The sequence below is a fragment of the Gopherus flavomarginatus genome, chromosome 10 (assembly GCF_025201925.1).
Source record: "Gopherus flavomarginatus isolate rGopFla2 chromosome 10, rGopFla2.mat.asm, whole genome shotgun sequence".
Lineage (NCBI taxonomy): Eukaryota > Metazoa > Chordata > Testudines > Testudinidae > Gopherus > Gopherus flavomarginatus.
This window is the reverse complement of record NC_066626.1, coordinates 66957426-66979539: the sequence shown is the minus strand read 5'-3', so window position 1 is coordinate 66979539 and position 22114 is coordinate 66957426. Positions and strand designations below refer to the sequence as shown.

The following is a 22114-nucleotide window of genomic DNA, read 5'->3' as shown; positions in this document are numbered from 1 at the left end:
TCTCTATCTAGCCATTCATATTAGGGTGGTAGGCAGATGTGCAACAGGAGTGAACCCCTAATATTCAAAAGGCTTAATGCCAAAAATGAGAGATGAATTGCGATCCATGACCGGAGATGTTGTAATCTATGAATCCATGAAAGTAGACAACCGGGTTCACCCATTGCTAAGTGGTTTCCTCAGGGGAGGGCAGGCAGGTGCAGGGAACAAAATAAGTCATCTTTGTGAGATGGTTCACAACCATCAAAATCATTGTATACCCACTGGACTCAGGTAACTCCATGATAAACTCTAATGTAATAGCTGCCCAGGGTCTAGGTGGAGTTTGTAACGGTTGGAGGAGTCCAAGGGGTTTACTGTGTGGCACCTTGCTGTAGGCGAATACTGGACAGGAGGTGACATATGCCTGTGTTGTCATTTGCATTCAGAGCCACCAAAAGAAATTGAAATACTAAGTGCTGGGTCTTGGAATGACCGGAATGCCCCACCAGGGGGGAATCATGGCATGGTAGCAGGAGTGCAACTTGTGAGAGTCTGGGGGAATGTATATGATCCCATCATGAAAGTTAGCCCATTCTGGATGTCATGTGATTCCTTGCTTATAGTTTCCTGTTCATCAGGGTTGGGGGGGAGTCCATAAGGTAGAGGTTGCATGGATTAGAGCAGGAAGATCCTGATTAAGCATCATGCCAAGGAAGTTATAGGGTTTAAAGATGTAGTAGGTCTCTTGACTAGACCCCTCTGGGAGCACTGCATCAGCCTTGTCATTCTGTAATCCCAGGGAGTAGGAAATAAAGTCAAATTGGGAAAAAGAATAGGGCACTGTCAAGGTTTTTTCCCCACTCTGAACTTTAGGGTACAGATGTGGGGGACCTGCATGGACCCTTCTAAGCTTAATTACTAGCTTAGATCTGGTAACACTGCCACCACCCAGAATTTCAGTGTCTGGGGCACTTTCTGTCCCCCCAAAACTTTCCCCTCCCTGGGTTTCCTTAAGAGCCTTCACCAATTCCCTGGTGAACACAGACCCAAACCCCTTGGATCTTAAAACAAGGAAGAATTAACCATCCCTTCTCCTTTCCCCCCCCCCAATCCCTGGCGAGTTCAGACCCAATCCCCTTGGATCTTAAAACAAGGAAAACTCAATCAGATTCTTAAAAAAGAAAGCTTTTAATTAAAGAAAGAAAGATAAAAATCATCTCTGTAAAATCAGGATGGAAAATACTTTACAGGGTACTTAGATTCATATAGTCCAGAGGAAACCCCCTCTAGCCTTAGATTCAAAGTTACAGCAAACAGAGGTAAAAATCCTTCCAGCAAAAGAAAACATTTACAAGTTGAGGAAACAAAAATAAAACTAACATGCCTTGCCTGGCTAATTACTTACAAGTTTGAAACATGAGAGACTGATTCAGAAAGATTTGGAGAGCCTGGATGGATGTCTGGTCCCTCATAGTCCCAAGAGCGAACAACACCCAAAACAAAAAGCACAAACAAAGACTTCCCTCCACCAAGATTTGAAAGTATCTTGTCCTCTTATTGGTCCTCTGGCCAGGTGTTAGCCAGGTTTACTGAACTTCTTAACCCTTTACAGGTAAAAGAGACATTAACCCTTAACTATCTGTTTATGACAGGCACACAAAAGTTGTTGCTGATTGAAGACCTTGTCCCTGCATAACTAACAGTTGTTGTGTTCACCGTAAACCTGAACTGGATAATTAGCTCCTTTCAAGGTAGTGGTGCCACTCCCTGAAGGTGACTATTTGCCAGAAGTTTTTTATCTAAGATTTCACAATTTTGCTCCACAAGAATGAGTTTTCTAGAATAGAAGACTCACAGATGAAGCACCTCCTGAGTACTGTACATTTGGGAGAGCACTGCTCCGAATTCTTCGTTGAAAGTGTCTGCCTTGACAATAAAAGCTTATGTTATAGGAGTGGGCTAGCATGGGAGTGCTGGTGAATGCAAGCTTTAGTCGTTCAAAGGCATGCTGGACCTCAGGAACCAAAGGAACTTGGTGTTCTCACAAAGCAGAGAGGTAAGGGATATGATTTGTTCAGAGAACCTTGGAATAAATTAACAGAAATAGTTTGCAAAGCCCTAGAAGTGCTGTAGATCTTGGATATTTCAGGGTGTTGCCCAGTGACAGATCACTTCTACCTTATATGGGCTTATTTCGATACTCTCTGAACACAGGATAAACCCCATATGAAGGTATGGGTGAAGGTGTACTTCTCCATCTTGTCATATAGGCCTTGTTGGTCAAGTCTCTCCAGAATGGCTTGGACATATATGCTATATTGCTCAGGGTTGTCATCAAGTATATCATCAAGATACACTACTACATACAGGTCCAGGATGTCCCAAAATACATCATTGACAAGATGTTGGAACATGATAGGAGCATTAGTTAGACTGAATGGCATTACAAGGTACTCAAAATGGCCATAGTGGTAAAGGTAGTCTTCCATTCATCTCCCACTCTGATGTGTCAATGTTATATGCTCCCCAGTCTAGTTTCATGAACTTTCAGGCAGCTGTCACACAATCCAATGGTTTGGGGATCAATTCTTTATTGTTATCTGATTCAGGGCTCAGTAGTCAACACAGATGCAGAGACTGCCCCTTTTTATTTTATTTTTACAAAGAGGACTGGTGGCCCAGCAGGTGAGGTCTATTAGTGAATGAATCCCTTGGCCAGGCTCTCCTGGAGGTATGTGCATAGAGTGGCCAGCTCGGACTCTTTCATGGCATAAATATGGCCACATGGTCTCTTCCCCCCAGGCTGCAAGTCTATAGGGCAGTTGTAGTCTCTGTAGAGGCAGGGAATCAATGCTTTTTTTTTCAAATACACCAGCAAAGTCACCATATTTAGAAAGGACTTGGTGTGTGGAGTGGCAGGAGACCCTGCCAGACCAGTCATTCGAGTCCCCTTGAGGATAGTTATGTGCCTCCCACCTGCTTGAACCAAGCAATGCTGTCAACAGAACTCTAAGGGAAAACTGACCCTTTATTCCTACCAGTGGATGAGATGGTTATGGAGGGTTATCTGGGAGATGCCTAGGATCAGGGGAAGTGCAGGGAGAGGATCACAGTAAATGCAGAGTTTCCTGGGTCCCTGAATGGTAACCTTCAAAGGCATGGTTTCTGTGGTCACTGGTCCATAGGATATTTGGGACCTGTCAATTGTCTCTACTGGGTCCAGGGCAGACGTGATCTCTCAGGGGATTTGCACGGTTTGTGCTGTCATCACATTCATAGAGTTATCAGCTGCTCATGAGTCAAAGGGGGCCCACTGCATAGGAAGCCGTCGGGACTCTCCAGGAATGCACAGCCAGGTCAGTACTTGAAGGTATAGAGTCAAGCGGTGAGAACCGATGTGTGATTTGGTCAAGACTGGAGCTGGGGTCTCAGGAGTATACCCGGTCATGATGCCCAGGCCAGCCCCTCCTACTGAGCTTGTGCCTGCCTGTTTTACACATCCCTTTGGGATGGGCCTCCCGTAGGGCTGAAGAAGATGGGGTGGCCTGGCTCACTGCCATAGAAGCATAGGTTGAGGCAATATCATTGTTCCCTTTCCTCAGAGGTAAGTTGCTGAAGGGCCATGTCTACCTGCATCAGCTCAGTGTGCTGTGCAGGATGTGATAACAGGGGGCACAGGCCAGGCAGATGAGGTGACCCTCTTCTTTCCTCCTGCTGCTCACACAACCGATTGTTGATCTGAATTGCAAGGTAAATAAATGAAGGCATCCAGTCCTGATGGGGCTTCCCCTCAGGCCAGCTCATCCTTAGCCTTCTACTGCAGGCCCTACCAGAATTGCTATAGCTGGAACACCTTGTTCCACTCTATCAGTTGTGAGTTAACAGAACTGTGCAGCATAGGAGGCAACTGTGCCTTTGCCTCTGCCAGAGTTTCCATAGGGTTGTCTTGGCCAAGTGGGTGTAATGGAAGTAATCAAAGATTCTTGAGATCAACTGTAGGAAGGCATTCCAGTTGGTAAGCACTGGCCTATCACCATCCAGTATGGGGAAGGTCCAGTGCAATGCTTCCTTGGTCAACAGGCTAACTACCAGGTCTAGCATGGCTTGGTGGGAAGAGCAAACTTGTGGGTGAAGTAAGAACAGGAGGTAGCCCTCAGAATCTCTGATGTTTCCCAGAGAAACATTATATCAGGGGAATTTACAGTCCTTGTTTGGAGAGCGAAGGGTCTGAAGCACAGCGTTCTCTGAGGGATGCTGAAGTACTTGTTCCCACAGCATCTGTTTTTTGGTTGTCAGCTACGTCATTTGGGCCCGCAACGCTAGGTTGTCTGCCTGAAGGTGGACGACCCACTCCAGTGAATCTGGCAATCGTTCGGGAGGGGGAGTTTTGCTGGTTCCATCATTCTCCATGGAACAAATCCCAGAGGAGTTAGAGTGCCCTGTGCAAACTATCACAACTGGTGTTTGGGTCATTAACCTTGAAGGTCAGGAGTTGACCAAGGGTCCGAGCTGGACTCAGAGTTGTGAGTCAGAGACCAGAGGCAGGAAACAAGAACATGTTAGGGATGCAGGAGCCAACAACAGGTCAGGACAGCATGGTGCAGAAGTCAGGTGAGAAGGCAGGGTTTAATGTAGCAGACAGCTAGGAAGTCATCCAGTTGTACAGACAACTTCCTGTGCTTCCTTCTAGATTAAATTGTGCATCCAAACCAACTGGCGGGGCTGGGTGCTCCTCCAATCAGGACACCCGGGGTAGTGCCTCTGGTGGAGCCAGGGTTATATGAGTCACTCAGACCACAGTAACTAGCAAACACTTAATTATGGTTGGGATGCAAATGTTGCCTGGGGACCTGGTTCCTGACCCATGAGATCCGCACACCCTGCTGGTGTGATCTAAAAGTTCCCTAGTGCGTTTTAACATAGTACTATTTGAAACAATTCTATGTTAATGTGCACAAGCTTTTGTGGATACATTAATGTGAAACATATCAGTGATCTTTAGAAATCACACACAGCCAATGTGCATTGCTGCCCCATGTATACAAGCCCTTATGCTCCTTAAGATGCAGATAGACACTTTGTGGGATTTTCAAAAATGATTTGCTGCCTAACTCCCATTGAAATGAGGCACCTCGAAGTTTTTGCAAAATTTCCTGTTGGGATATCTACATATTTAGGTGTCTAAATACTTTTAAAAATCTGGCCTCACGTCACTGGAATAGAAATTATCAAGTGGGGATATCTGAGTAGAATCAGCTCCCGTGACTTCCATGGAGTTCCATTCAGTTCAACTATAACAATACACACTAGCTGAAGGATGACCCCCAAAGGTTTCAGTTCTATTGGTTCAAAATGTTTGAGGGGATATGGCTGAGGAAAAAGAAGTTCAGAAAAAAATAGACCAATTCAGTATCTGAATCCCTTTAGGGCCCATCACAAGACTCTTCCCTTTGATAAAGCCTTTCTATCATAACTGGGTTTGGATACCTCCCTCCTGCCCCCACAAAAAGAGAGCACTACTCAAGAAAAATGAGAAGAGCACAAGTTTCGATGAAGTTAACTAGTTATCTTTTTATGTTGATCTATTTTGCCTGGGAAGCTCTTATCACTGCGGTGATCGGTGCTATACAAAATCAGGTTATAAATCAAGAGATTCTTTTCAAAATCTGGATCTGAATTCAGACTGAAAAGACCCCTCTGACTCCCCTACACTCCATGACACACAAAACTAAGGGCATTTGGATTGGTGTCTTCATTGTTAATAGAGATAAAAATAGCATTTTGAAACAGTGATTAAGTAAAAGTTTGCTCTCCCAAACTGTTTGGAAAATTCTTCAATTTTACCACAAAAATATTATGACTCTGAGCTCTCATCCTAGTCTGCATAACATAATGTAAATAATAAGAAACTGAAATAACTCACAACCAAAGCAGCAACTGCAGTAACTTCAAAACAATGGCAGGATGAACCAATTATCTCACTGCTGATAAAAACCTAACCTTGGCATTCTGCACTAGCAGCATGTGGCATGCTAATTCCATAGGCAATCCTAGAAATAGTAAATAGTATCTTAGCCTCCTTGTATTATTTTCACAAGGTCATGGGTTGATACTGTACGTATGAATTCATGTTGGCCACATTCTTTAGTAAAATAAGCTGTTCCTGGCCAAGTATACTAGCCCATGCTCAAACAATTCCTAATGTTTCCTCTCTTCATCTTTCTTATACGTTTGGACCAAGTTTCTCCCTTATTTGAAACCTCTACTGAGTTCCCCTCCCCTGCTAACCCCAATTTAAGATTCTTACATAGCTTGTGTTATTTGTGTCTTGTACAGAAGCAAGTACAGTGCCGGTGCTTAATAAATAACAAAAACAACAGCAATATGTTAGCCTGCCTCATGGCCAAATCATACAGAACAAGTGATCCAAGCCCATCCAATTCCCACACTTCACTTTGATTTAACCCTGATCCTTTGGTTTATCCACAGACAAGTGCAGGTTTGTGGTATGTACATGCCTTTTTTTCCATCATGCATGCTAGCTGGCTGATTGATCGTGGACAGGCACTGCTGCAGTGTTGTGCACTGCTTCGGGATTCGTGATGAACCTCTTAGAATTGAAGGCCATCTACATGTTGCCAGTCTAGTTCCTGTTCAATGGTTGCAGGTTTGTGCAAACTGCTAGGTCTTTTGTGTGTGATTTCTGTGTCTACATATGTTCGTAACATTGTTCCTCACCATTTTCCAGTGTGTGTCTCTGTTGACAATAAGTGATTTGCAGCTGTAGTGAGTCTGTGTGGCTATGGGTGGCAATGGATCATTATCATGTGGGGTTTTTTTATATGGATTCTTTCACTCAGTATGAATTAGTATGTGGACCAGATGGATCTGTTATTATCTACATAGACATTGGTATGCCTTATCAGTGGCATATTTGGCAGCCTGAGTCTCCATGCCATTTGCATCGATAAGTTATGTGAACACAAACACTTATTTTGGGTGCCTATTACTGATGTCTGTTCATGATTCAGAGCTGCTGCTGTCTGGCTGTACTCTCTTTACCTAATGTATCTGGGGCTTGTTTTGCATGACATCTTTTGTCTGGGGGCCTAGTGACGCAGTGCCCTGATACCAGTACAGTGAAAAATGCTTATAATTGGGGGCCACCATGTACCACGTGCCCTTAATAGGACAGGCTCCTCTATAATCTGCTCTGCTAGAATTATCTGTGCCATCCTCCCTCCATTAAAGAAGCAGCTGTTATTTCTCATAGAAGCAACAGCAATTTATGCATACATGCTCCTCCTCCTTTTCGTATTTGCACGGGATGCCTTGGAGCAGGGTGTAGGTGGGGGACAAGTATGACACAGGCTTTTTTTTTAATTTTTAATTTTGCTATGTACCCTTTTTGTTCCTTCTCCCAGCATGCATTGCCGCAAATAACATTTCCTTCTTGTTAGAAAGCGCTGGAACGCTTTGCTAATGTAGCTTTGCAGCTGGGATATAATACTTGATGGGCTGCACAAAGGATTATGAGTTTTAATGGAAGTTATCCTTCTTTTCTAATTCTGCAGAGCAAATGGTAGCATAAAGGCCACAGTGCTGAAGACATTTAGAAAGCACATTAACTTTGTAATGGACCTTATTAGAGATGGTTAATGTAATCTTTATTGCATTAAAATTATGGTCAATATTTTCTGACTTGGGTGATTAAGGTTAGGCACCTAAATCCATATTTAGGCACATAAATAAGCGGTCTAATTTTCAGAGGTACAGAAGCTCCCACAGAAGCCTATTAGGCACCCATGTTTGAAAATGTTGGTCCAAATTTCCAGTGATAATCTAGGCAAAATATATTCCACGCTGTTACTTTTCTAACTTTTAATTTTTAAATGTGTCACTTTTTTGATGTATTTTAGGACCACATAATGTTGATTTAGCAGCAATTATCACCTACAGTTTTTTGATTATGCTCTAACACATTAATCTACTGCACAGTGCAGCACTGGAAATCTTCCTGTGAATTGCAGTTAAAAAAATAATATGACACACTTAATTCCTACTAAGTTTTATATACACGTTACCGCCCTGTCAAGCATGTACACGGTGCAGTGCCTAGTAAATAACATATGTATTTGTTATTATCCGTCTTGTCACTATGCATTGGCTATTGATAAATTAGTGTGGTTAATTATTAAAGAATGCCAAGCATGTTCCAGAGGACTGTAATTACTTCTGGCTTCCCACCCCCCATGTGCTTAATGCGATGGATCTCAACCAGAGGCATAGTCTCCATCTCCACCATATTGATTAATGACACAAGCAACAGGTTATCCTCTCCAAGTGGCCAATTTATAACCAATCTGCATGCAGAACTCTCACTGAAGTTTCGTGCATGAAGGGGCTGCAGGCTCACGCCTGAAGGCAGTAATGACACTATTAGATCATTAAGACTAGGACTGTGTGATTTCTTCATTCTGAGAATTGAGTTTTCTTTATTCTCCTTAAACCTTCCTTTTCTATGCACCAACTCACATAAGAGACCCAAAAAATATAGATTAACATTAATGCTGCTTCTTGAATCAAGATTTTTTTTCTTCGCTTACTTCGTGGGATTTTGTAAAAGTTAATACTTATTTGTAAAACATGTTAAGATTATTGGATGAAAGGCAAAATAGATGTGCAAAGTATTGTTATTATGGATTTTAACTGACCTTTACAATAATTTCACACAGAAACTGAAACCAATACATTTTAATTCTTGTTTGTTAGATCCATTCTGGGTGTCAAATGTGTTGCATTTTATCCAAGATTTCGCACCCGAAAATTTTTTCATCTGCAACTCTAGCCCTCTCCTAGTGCCTGGCAAAAAGACTGATTCAACAAATTACTTAAGAGAATTACTTTAACTTTAAAACACATGCTTAAGTCCATCCATATGCACATACTTAAGTGGTTGGCTGAATAGGAACAGACTTAAAACATGAATTTATGAATCAGGGCCAGAACCAACAACAAGACTAGTCCTCGCAGGTTTTATAATCCCAAGTCCCAATAAATCTACAATAACAGAAACTTCCCTTCATGTTTCTGTTTGTTTGTTTTTTGCTCTGTAACCTGTCTGGGGTGGAGTGTTAGCACAATATATTACAATATTATTTTTAGCATAGCATTTTAAATGACTGTTCTTACCAGTTGCTCTCCTTGTACACCCCATGCCGCATACTGTAAAATTGAATCCTCTACTTCTGGAGGGTTTAACTCCCAAACTTCCCTTGAAAATATGTAAACATTTTTACTTGAACACATTAACACCACCACACTTTTAAAACATTGAAACATAATCATATTGTATTGAAAAAACAAAATGACTAACCTTGTATGTATGTTATAAATCACATATGAAGCTGTATAAGAATAATGAAAAACCTGTAACAAGAAAGAAAGATAGATCCAGTATTCATAGCTGTCATTCAGTACTAAGTGTGAAGAACATATTATATTGCCAATATTTATAGTCTTCCAATATGTCCGTACATTGTTTCCTTGTTACCTAAATTAAAGTTTGTGTCAGTATTAATTATAATTAATAGGTCTGAAATATGGTTTGAATGCAGTATAAGGACAAACAGCGTTTGCGGTGCAACCCACTGTTCTAGATGTACTGTATGGTTAGTTAATTTCACCAATCACTAAACCTGTGCAAAATATTCATGCCCCAAAATCAGGCAAACTTGCCCCTACTGCAAAATAATTCCCTTGTTTGAGAAAACAATAAAAATGACTAGGCAGAAAATATTTGTTCTCTTGCAAATTTACACCAATTTATAGTCAAAACAAAGGCCTATGTCTGGACCTCCACTGTCAGTTCTTTAACTTTTTAGTGGACATAGATATATGTCAAATGATAGCCGCCTGACTAGCCCATCATGGAGGGTTACAAACAGAATATTTAATTAGGAATGATTTAATAGCAAGGAGAACAGACAGGTACAGAATAATATTCCTACAAAAGTATTCATGTAGAGGCTAAACTAACTTACTCCTAAAGACAGAAGTGTTGTGTTTTTCTGCAAAGAGTATTGGAGGGTTGAAAATTAGGAAGACGTACAGGAAGATTATGAGAAGAGAGAGATAGTGTTACATAATGAGAATCAAGCAAAGGGTTTTCATCTGAACAATCAGAATGCAAAGATGCTATAAAACATCTACTGCAAAATATGAAAATAGTTTGGTAAAACTCTGCCTAGCCACATTAAAATGTATCTGAGGGTTATATCATGTTATATGTATTAGTAAACTACAATCTGTTACACCTATTTTGCCAGTCCTCATAAGAGAAATAAACCCTAAGATAGACGGTGACAATAAAACATAAGAGGTTTTCCTAGCTGAAAAAAAGAAGCACTACACTTAAGTAACTAGATAAATAAAATCAATCCTAGGAAGATGGCTGCAACACTAATAACATTTATATTCTCTGTACCACTGAGATATTTGCATGCAGTTGACAGTGAATGAACAACATGGATTTCTGTTGTAATGAAAATTAACATAGTCATTAAGGAAATACAGTCATGAACTACTCCTTCTTCACAATTAACATTTGAAAGGAGTGAAATAACAATTCTGGTTTACAATTTCAGGAATTGTTATCTCTGCACTGTGCAAAACTAAAACAAGATCACTAGACCTAAAGCTGCAGTGGCCAGTGGAATTTCAATTCAGAAATTGAAGAAAGCGGCTTGACTTTTTTGTGATTCACTCTCCCACTCTGTGAAATAGAAATAATGATACCTATCCACCTTTGTGAGGGGCTTGGAGATCTACAGATGAGAACTGCTATATAATAGCTACATCTAATCATCATAAAATAATAATGGTAATCCAAAGGGAACATGCGAGAAAGGGGCACCTGAAAATGTGGATATCACTCCTGGAGCCATCTCTCTCAATGAATAATGTTCTAATAAAACTGGGATGTTGTTTTGGGGAGAGTGGGCTACCTCACAACATACTGAATTTTAAAAATAAAATAGGACTATGATTAAAAATGCAATGTCTTATGGAGTACTCAAATCCCCGAAAGGTATTACCCTGACTGGGTTATCAGAGAGATTGCTCTCATCGTGACAACCATATTTTCAAATTTTGTTTTTCCCGAGTATTCTTTGAATTCCAACAGAGAATTAATCAAAGGATCCAAAGAAACACCATTCTCCTTAGGGAAGCTACAATTCCTCGCAGGTTCCTATCCACTCAAATGATAAACAAATTAAATATAAGGGCCCTTTTCTTTCTCCAAGGAAACTTCTAAAATTAAGCTGCCTGTCTGACCACACACATTAACATATCCCAATTACAGGTATTTATCGAGAATTAGTGAAATATTAAAATCCAGAAAGATTGTTCAATCTAATGAGAACCTCAAATCCTTTACAACTCCAGTCCTCTCTTCTTACCCTATTGGGTCTGTGGATGCTACTACATTATAAGTAAATAATATAAGCTGATGCCTCAAGGAAAACTTTAAAAACATTCAATTAGGAAGCAATTGTACAGACAGATTTACAAACTATTCTATATTTTCGCCACATTCTTCATTACTAAGGATATCGGGTTGGAAATGGAACTGTTGCCATTTTACGGCCTAGTTCAGTCACCTTTCCTGACAGACCTTTCCAGGACAAACACCATGACTCTATGGGTAGTCCTATAGAAAAAAATCAACCTATCATTTTTGATGTCTGGAGAGTCCATAGCACCAGGAGGGGAATATGGAATAAGAGTTGATGTACTTGCAATAAACAAGGGCTGTTTTCATGAAAACTAAACAAAATATAGGCAAGAGGATAATGAAAAACATGCATGGTGTGAGTAGGGTATCCACAGCAATAACTCTTTAAAAATAAACTCTTAAAATATTTTAATTTTGTAACCTTGATATCAAATATACATTATTTCATTTACAACAATTATGTATATTTTCACAATATGTAACAAATAAAGTGTTAAGTGGAGTATGTTTTAGTAAGAGATGTTTAACTACAAAGTTATTTTACACAAACTATTATTACGTACAAAGTGAAGGGTATTTTATATTCTGTTTAATTCCCTCTCCTTTTTTGTTACTTAAAAATCTCAATCTAAATATTTATAAGCTTTGCATTGAAGGTATTGGTGTCTCCAGAATGATTCCTACAGTTGGAAGAAACTGACATTACAAAAGGTTATTTACAAAGGAATCTTGTCATTTTGTTTGAATCTTTCATGCTGGTTTAAATTTTTAAAAAAAAAAAAAGTGCTAAGGATAAATAACAAATAGGATGACTGGTTGTTCACACTAGTTGTAATAGCCAGAGACACTAAAAAAATCTCTGTCTAGAATCAAAATATTTGGAGGTGGAAAGTGATTTCACTCTCTAAACTCTCATTGCTGTAATATGAGTTATATCCTCAGAGCTGCTCCAACTGCTTTGTACTGTGGTGGAGGCCTAATGCTGGCTTAACCAGCCCCTTTAAGATTCACTGATGTTAGGGAATCTTCTGGTTGCATAGAGATGATGCAGTGGCTCCTAGGTCACTCTTGTCTTGACCCCTAGTACATAGAGAGTGGTCAGGGAAAAGGGGGCATGGCTAGGACATCCGTATTCCCTTTTGGAATCAAGAGCAGCTAGCATAAATCAGAGGAGCTCCAAGGTAGGCCTGATTTATGCTGAAGAATGGACTGGCAACCAGACAGGCCCAGGACTTGCAGGGTGAAGTGACAGCTTAACTCTGTTTTTGTCCCTTCCCACCAGTCTTGCATTAAGCTCAGACCAGACAATCTGACCCTGTATATTCATAGCTTTCTTTGTGAAGGTTGTAAGATTTAGTTCTAAACTATTTGATTGTCCCACAAATATTTCTTACAGTCCTTGCCTTCTAGTAATTATGGTGGTGATTACAAAACATGCTTAAAGACTACATCAGGATTACCCTTTCAAACATGTCACCCGAGTCATCATAGCTGCAATTCTAACTGACTAAAGAGAAGTGAAGTTCACTAGTATCTAATGAAAAAGAGCATATTGAGGAAAAGGAGGGAAGAACATAGTGAGAACAGAGAGAAGAATGTCCTGCTAAGTATAGGGAAGGCAATGAATGAATAAGAAAGCAGGGAAAGCCTCTTGTAGATGGAGCAAAGAGGGAGGGGCAATGTAACCATACTTGTTGTGTTTTAAATAAAAGTTAAATACAGTCAGATCACCTCCGCACCATTATGATCAAGTCTTTATCTTTTATCAGTTTATTCACTGGAGGAAAGTGAAGAAAGGACAGTGGCCCTGCATTATTCAACAACATGACTGTATTTTTCAGAGAGGCCACTGTGAGGAGATTGCAGTGAAAACATGAAATGTAGATGTGCCAATATGGGATGTATACTTGCCCAGGCTCACTCGTCTACGGCAAATAAATAACATTTGACATATCTGCTGAGATAAGTTACAAAATGTTCCCCCCATCAGCTAGCAATGTTGATTTAGGAACTCTGAAAATGGACTTTTAGATAAAACAGACAGCATATGCCCTCTCTGAATATTTTGTTTATTTTTTCTCCCACCACTGTGCACTGAGTAACAGCTGTGGATTCTACATGTAACAGCTACTGAATATTACATATTCTTCTCAAAAACAGCCCTCTGGAGTCTTCCATCAATTTGTACAGTGAACATAGGCTTTCATCTAAGGGCGCTCAACATTGAGGGGGGAGGAATTCCTCTGCATTTATGTATGAGAAATCAACCTAGAAAAACTAATATTACAAAGGATCCAAAAGAAAAAGCAGCTTTAAGACAAATTGCTCCAGACAAAACACATTAGAATAACAATCTATTATTCAGCAAAGAGTCAACAATAAAAAAAAAACTTATCAATTATGATCTGAACCTTCAGTCGACATATTGTCCTAGTTTTTAGTAATGTCCTTTATTTTCTGTATGTCAAGGCACATCTTAGTCTTGCTGGGGTTCCTAAAAATGAAATATTGTCATGAAGCTCAATGCCTCAATGCCCAGTCTAACAGAATGTAAGGAAACAAAGTATAATATGTGCCAAGCTTCCAAATGTGCAGTTTCATGGCTCCACTAATTCTGTAATGTACTCCAGGAAATATTCACTTGAAAGGAGTGATTTAGAACATTTCTCAGCAGTGGAGTTTTTGGGCAAAATACAGCTAAGAGAACCCAACTAACAACACCAGTTGTGAGGTGATAAGTGTCCTCAGCTCCCATGGAAATCAATGGGAATTGACAAAACTCAGAGCATCACAAGATTAAGTACTCTAGATTTTTGGGGAATCCAAGTACCCTTTAACTGTGTATTCTAACTGTATTCTGTACCCTGCTTACATTACTAAGGCCTTATTTATTTTAAGAAGCATAAAGACATCACCTTGTTAGCTTGGATTTTTTCAACGGTTTAAATGACATATGCTATATCTTAATTGTTTCCCTACCCAGACACTTGTACAAAGTGTGCATGTGCACTTTGAGTTAGAGTCTCAAACGCTTACTCTGTCTGAATTCACACACAGTGAATTCTCCTGTCTGATTTAAATGAGAATAGTTGTAAGTCATGATAGCACTTGGAATGAAAAGAGTGGCAGAATCTGGCTCTATACAAATAAATATGTTAAAATCAGCATTGCCTTATATGCTCTCAATTATTTCCTCCAGTCATATCAAAGTTTAGCTTCCTCTTCCAACTAAACGAGACAGGTGTCTGATAAGCAGTATTCCCACTATTGATTTTTTTTATGTGGATTTAGCCAAACAACAAGAAGAATGCCTATCCTGGGCCTCTAAGTGCTCTTCCCATTAATTTAAATTGCAATGCAAATAGCATACAAAATTAAACCAGCAGCATATTTCTGCATGACCACTGCCACTTATCTCCACAGGGACCCTATGGCATGAAGAGAGAAGCAGTTTCTCAAGTAAAACGGCACCAAGCTATGAAGATCTTTATTACAGGCCAGTGTGTTATTAGAGTTCTAAAGGTAATATTTACACTCCGGTCACACTAAGGTAAATTCTAGGACGCTAGCCAGATAATTTCTGCCTTAAAGAGAATAGTTAATTTTGTTTAGTTATAGAAAGCATTTATTGCCATAACATCTGCATGTCATCTCAATAAGAAAAACACAAATCTGAAAATAAAACTGTCTTCCCCACAGAGTGCGAATGACTGATGCTATTGTTGCAGAGTTACAAACTTTGGTTGTTAGACTGTTCAGCTGAGAGAACTGATTTTTCCTGAGCTCAGCTCACATAAGAAAAATAATCTAAAATAAATTAGGTTTATTTCTTACACAGTCATCATTACTGCAGCACAGATTGCAAAATGAATAGGAATTAAGAAATAAAGGGAATGAAAACACTGTAAAAAGGAAAAATAACAAAAACCTAAAAAAGCTACCTTAAAATACATTCACTTCTCATTCATCCATGAACACTCACCTTGAAAGAGCTACACAGTATGGAAGTAAAAAGGCTGTGCTATTAGCATATTGATTTGATTATTGTCATATATATGGAATGTTGATTGTAGCCGTTGATGTGCTTGTAGAGGCAGTGACAGAGTGACTTTGTCTTCAATTTTTTCTTACAATTAAAATTTTGAAATTTTTTTTGATTATTTACTTATGTGCAATTTAAAAGATTTTAAGAAGAAAGTGTTCATTATAATCATCTAGTCTTATCTCCTGCATGCATAACTCAGGTCATGGGGCCTCACTCAGTAATTCCAGCATCTAGTCCAGAATAAAATTCAAAACATTTTAAGAGATTTACTTTTATTATACAAAGGAAAAAAATTGTTTGACTCTGGGAGAAAAGGCAATTGGAATAAAATGGAAGTCTCCAGCATATGTAATAAACTATGAATAATACACACGTACACAATAACAGGTTAGAGAGAATGGAAAAGGAGTAAAATAAAAGACAGGCATGAGACTGGCAATTCCAGCATACCGTCAAAGGTATGCTGGAATTGTTAAGTATATTGTACTATCACGCTTACGATGCAATCAGATCAAGACAGCAGATTGTAATTGTGACAAATAACTTTTGTTTCCCTTTGGGTGCAAAACAATGGAAAAAAGCAGATATTTATCACTTCTCTAAAGTAAGAACATTTTAAAAGGTTCATTATCTATGCCATGTGTTTTAAACCCAGAAGGCCATATTCTGCTCTCACTTTTGTTGTATATACACAGGTGGGATTCCAGTGTAAATTATTTCAGATTTGCACCAATGCAAATGAGAGCACAGTTTGTGCAACATGCTGAGGTCCAAAATAAATGTAAGAGATGGACATTTCTAGACACTTATTAAAAAAAAATCATCTTGTTCACTCACTCACTTGGGAGATGAACTGGAGATACCAAATCCACTTGAGGACAGATTCATTCCCTGTCTCTCTCTACTGCAGGAAGCTGGGTTAACCTGGGGTGAAACTGGTCTTTGCTTTACACAGTCATATTCCAAACAGCAATTTTCCCCTGACCCTTCTGCTCCAAAAAAATAGATCAACATTCATATAACAAACTTCCATTTCTTGTTTACTTTGCGTTAACTTAAGGATATGTGTCTTTGCTAAGATTACAGTGCAAAGAAAATGGAATCAGTACCTAATGTGCTGAGACAGAACTTCCAGAAGGCAATAAAAATGATATATCCGGTTCTTTCCTTTGTGTTAAAAGATGTGTGGCTTCTCCATTAGCAAAACTTGTGATGTAGTTAATAAACTGAAATTAGTAGCAGCATGTCTATTGCCCAAAGCAAGGATTCAGCTCATAGATGAATCCTTATTCCATTTTGCAATCTGTCTACTAAATACATTTGTAATGTCCTCAATATATGCACTGAAGTTAAAAATTCACCTTTTCTTAATGCTATATTATAATTCCTCCTTCTTTTTAAGCATAAACCAGTTGCTTACCCAACCTAACTCGGTGGCTCTCTTCAGCACAGGAGCTGATATTAAAGAAGGTTTAAAAACACTGAATTTAGCAGTGCTAGTGTTGGAGTTCAGTATGACACATTAATGAGTTATTTGTGTGAATACAATACAATGTGAAGTGAAAAGTGAGTTTTGCCATTTTAACTTCAGAGCTGCAGGCATATTAAAACAATATGGATAAACTCTTGGGATGTTGGTGAAGAGCTTTAAGAGACAAGACACTGAATCAATAAAGGCTCAACTTTGTATATCTACGAAAATTACGGGCCCTGATTCAGCTAGATGCTTGAGCCCATGCCTAACTTTAACCACCTGAGTAGCCCCACTGATTTCAATTGGGCTCTACTAAGTATTCCAAGTGGGGAACATGCTTAAGTACCTTGCTGAACTGGGGCTTGTACCCCAATCCAACAAAGCACTTAAGCATGGGTTTAAATTCAAACACCCATGGGTTTCAGTGATAACAATACATGTTTTTCAGGATCAAAGCCATGATCAGCAGAATATGATTGTGTTTTGTTAACAAACGGAAGTGTTATTCAGCAGGAATTTGGATCCAGACTTTAACTCTTATCCATATGAGTAGCCCTTGCTTTCATGAATAGTCACATTGAGGACAATGGGGCTTCTCTAAATAATATAGCTGCCACAGTTACTGACACACAATCAGGTTCTGTTGATCATGGCCTTCTCCACTGGGAATCTTTCCAATGACAGCAGTAAGGGCTAGATCTGGCTTCTAGGGACCCAAAGAGACAAAGACCCCACAATATATTTTTAGAGGGATTTGACATTTTTTTCTTCGAACACCATTATTGCTGCTCAGTTTTGAGTCTCATCACATTTATTCTGATCTCCTGAAACTGACAAGAAAACCTACCAGACTTTGCCAGTGGAATTATCATCCTACTTCACTGAAAAAAAATTATACATACTCAGGATGGCTTGGGTCCACTCTACTTATGCTTACCAACCAACAGACCACCTGCACTCTGAGGATTCAATAAATTCACCCTTCGAGAAGTTCTTGACAAACTAAAGGCGTTTTGGTCCAAGAATTGTGACTCTGATCCATGCCTTTCTTGGCAGGTGAAAGAGAAAAATGAACAATTGGTGCCACTCCTCAGTGAAACACTCAAAACACCATTCAGAGAAGAAATCTTCCTTTCCTCCTTCAAACACTAGGTCTGGCCAGCATGGAAGAAACCCAGCTTACAAATATTGATACATTATTTCTAGCAAACTACTGCCCAGTGTCAAACCTGCCATTCCTGAGCAAGCTCATAGAGAAGTTAGCGTTAATTAGAGGAATTGGCATTCTAGACCTGGTAAAACCTACATTCAGGAATTCAGCATTCAACATTGTGGACCATGAGATACTGCTTTTTCACCTGAGAGCGATAGTAGGCATCCAGAGTAATGCATTCAAATGGTTTGAGTCCTTCCTGGAGGGACCCATTTAATGAGCAGTTATGAGAAACTGCACCTCCACCACTACATTTCTTACTTGTGGAATCCCACAAGGTTCAGTTCTCTTTCTGGTCCTTTTCAATGTCCACATACAACAGGTGAACAGGTGGGATAACATGAACTCAAGTGTAACAATATGCTTATTCTTCATCACATGCAACCACATAACTACCACCAAGATGGCACAATGCTTGGAGTAGTTTAGCTCATGGACGGAGAACAGCTGGCTACAACTGAATTTGAGCAACACAAAGGTGATGCAGACTGTCAGAGAAAATATTCTGAACAGTCTGCAGCCATGGCGAAGTCTTCTTTGGTTGAAAGTACACATCCATAGTTGGACAATTTGGTCCATAATTTAACAATTTGGTCCATAATTTAAGAGTACTCTTGGATTCCTCACTGACACTAAACTCTCAAATAGCAGCATCTGCGAGTAACATCTATCATTATCAGTGAGTTAGGCGCCTCTACCCCATCCTAACATAGCCTCATTTATTCATACCTTCATCACTTCTGAACTGGACTACAGCAAATACAATATACATTGGTATGAAACCCTCAACACTTAGAAACCTTCAGATATTACAAAATGCTGCAGCACACCCCCTCATCAACACAGGCTACCATGAGCCTAGCAAATCACTTTTGCTTTCTATACTGGCTTCCCACAGAATTCTGAATCAAGTTCAAGGTCTCAGTTCTTATATGCAAGCTCCCTGGTTCGGGCTCAGGAGAGCTAAAAGACCACTTAAAGCTTGGGGATAAAGATTGGGTCAACAAACTCTACTAAAACAAGACACTCCACCGCAGATGCTTCTCTCCCTGGGGAGAGAATGAGAGAGCAAAGAGCACGTGACAGATATGTAGTCACATGGCCTAATTCACCACAAGACGACGTTCTGTTACTACAGTGATGAGCGCAGTATACAAATCTATATAGAATAGAATAGTATCGATATCTGCCTATCTAATCTATCTAACAATTGTGGCCTTTACCTGATGCAGTATCTTATTTCTTAAAACTCTATATGTACTTATGAAGAGTTAATCCAAACTGGTTTGATGTGTTTGCAGCACTGAAGTGAAATGACAAGGTCATAACTTTGCAAAGCATCATATTTATTTGATTCAATCAAGATCAATTACTTGTCATGATTGATAACAACCATTGTATATCATTGGTCATAATTTATGGATAGTATTAACACTTTTGGGTATGAAATATTGCCAGCCATAACAAATATATGCTGCCAAGCCAAAATAAATATAAGAGAGAGTCATTTCTAGACACCTAATTCATCTACAAGAAAAAAGGCTGTCAAGTAAGTCTAAACAAAAAAGCACATCTAGAAACTCTGCTGGAGCCTCAACTGCTCTGTGTATCATTTTTCACTAAGATTAATTACCTCAAGAAAAAGACATCTACTGTAGAGTGTTAATTAATTCACAATCAATTAAACTCAACTCAACTGACCAGCAGTACAATGTGATACAAGTACAGTGTAGAATAGCTGTGAAAACTTGGTGTTTACTGCTAATTTCAAAACTAAGATAACCCGTTCTATATTTGGAGATGCAGCGCAATCATTTTTGAATACATAACAATTTAAGATGAGTGAATTATTCAGAACAGAATTTTCACATTACTACTTTTGAAAGCCTAATACATTGCTGTCATTGAAATTCTATTATTTACATTATCATGTAAAATATGTTTCTTTTTGAGTGTTATTTGATGACTTAATACAAAAAAAATATGGAACTGATTCTGATCTCACTCACCTTACACCATTATAAATCCAGTATGACTCCATTAAAATCAATGTTACACTGGTGAAAACTGGTGTAAGATCAAAATCAGGCCCCAGCTAATTCCACATAACACCTTCCTGTCTATGAGATATAATACTTTATACTGTAGCATCACATTCTAGCTATATATTTTAAATATACTTTAAAATTGACTCATGTTTAAAATATATTTTATTGTATACAGACTGTTTTCTTCCTTGTAAAGCATCCCACTCCTCAATATACCATGCATGTACAATGGGCCAGACTCTGATTTGGAATAGAAGAAGAGGAAAATGAAAAAAACCTGGGAATTCAGCTCCCATGACAAAACCATTAATTTATCTCCATTTTAGATGGAAACCCTCAATTTAGGAGCTGCAACATATGTGCAGGATGTGGCTTAGGAGGTACTTGATAAATTATGCTTCCTTTCCTTCCTACCCTCAAAACTGATCTAGTTGGGTTCCACTCCATGGAGGCATCCTTTAGGGAAGATGTGGTTTGGGCATGTTTTTAATTTCTTGAGATTTATATTACTTGAGTCAAATCTCAGCTTTGGAGTTACTGGCCCACCGTACTTGCAATGCACAGTCACATTGTCCTTGAATGAGCTCAAGGAGTGATTGGGGTTTTCCAAGCCACAATTCTCCCCAAGGGCATTTTATGGTGGTTCAGCCTTCTCCTGAGGTACGTGCAGCCTGCTCTCTTTGTTAGTGCAGATGAAGATTGGAGCCAAGGCCCAGTCTCCTTCTCAGCCTATGGAGCAATGTGGTTCCCAGGCTTTGCAAGCTGTATTCTTTCTAAGATTGCTGTAAAAGGGGTTGTGTGAGGGTAGAGAGAATGTTGCAGTGGTTTGAGTGAGCACATTGCTTTATACAGTATTATTTGCAGAAGTGTGCATTAGCCTACCAAGGCAAAACATTTTTCCCCCGTGTGTAAAGAATTAAAATAGAAATGCTTTTTCTTCCAAGCTATATATACTAATATGTACACTGCATATGGAATAAAACACCTGGTTTTTGCAGCATAGAACTGAGCTGCAGCTGCTCTGAAATGATCATATTGAAAAGGAAATCAGGATACGTGATGAGACAATTTGGGGGGAAATGGCACTGGTCTCAATTTCATATCTTCTCCTCCAGCTGATGTGGCTTATACAGGCATCAGTCAGAACAGTAAGTTACAAAATATCAGCTGCTCCTTTCATATCTGTTTATAAATGACACAGGGAGGAGAAGTAGCAAAGAGTCTTGTGGCACTTTATAGACTAACAGACGTTTTGGAATATGAGCTTTTGTGGGTGAATACCCACTTCGGGGAGTAGAAGAAGAGACCCAGGAGAGCTGAAGAACGGAGAAGCAGCAAGAAGCATGTGCCACGGGGGGCTGAAAGATATGATGGACAGAGGAAGAAAGAAAATAAATTCAGTGGAAGAAAAGATTTGAACCAGAAAACACGTGATATAAGCAACACAGAGGAAGGGGAGAAGGAGCCAGAGCTACATATGCCAAGAAGGAAAAGCCAGACAAGAGTACAGAAAAAAAAAGTAAATATAGAAGAAGCTGAACAGAGTTTAATAAAGGCTGTGAATGAAAGAGGAGAAAAATCAATAGGATCAAAGAATAGCACACCTGAGAGAAAGGGAAATAACCTCAAAGGGGAAGAAGAAATGAGCAGCGGGGTTGGGGGGGGGGAAAGAGGAATAAGGAGCTTGAGACATATGGGTGTGATAATTGAAAAACACATGCACAGAAAAGAGCTGCTGTGACCTATGAAAGAAAGCTGCATGAAACACACAGGTTCAGGTCCTGCCTTCATGGAAAATAAAAGGAGCAAGCGGAACAGGAGAACAGTTTGCCCC

The 22114-nt window shown here is 39.4% G+C and overlaps 1 protein-coding gene across 2 annotated transcripts in view; it reads right to left on the bottom strand.

The window, feature by feature from the left end:
- DPP10 (dipeptidyl peptidase like 10) overlaps positions 1-22114 on the bottom strand; it is an 850913-nt gene that overhangs the window by 90326 nt on the left and 738473 nt on the right. For both annotated transcript variants that reach the window (XM_050916008.1, XM_050916007.1), the window contains exons 6-7: positions 9359-9411; positions 9175-9256 (exon numbers count right to left, since the gene is read on the bottom strand). In XM_050916008.1, the coding sequence (XP_050771965.1) occupies positions 9175-9256; positions 9359-9411 (135 nt within the window). The remainder of the gene's footprint in view (positions 1-9174; positions 9257-9358; positions 9412-22114) is intronic.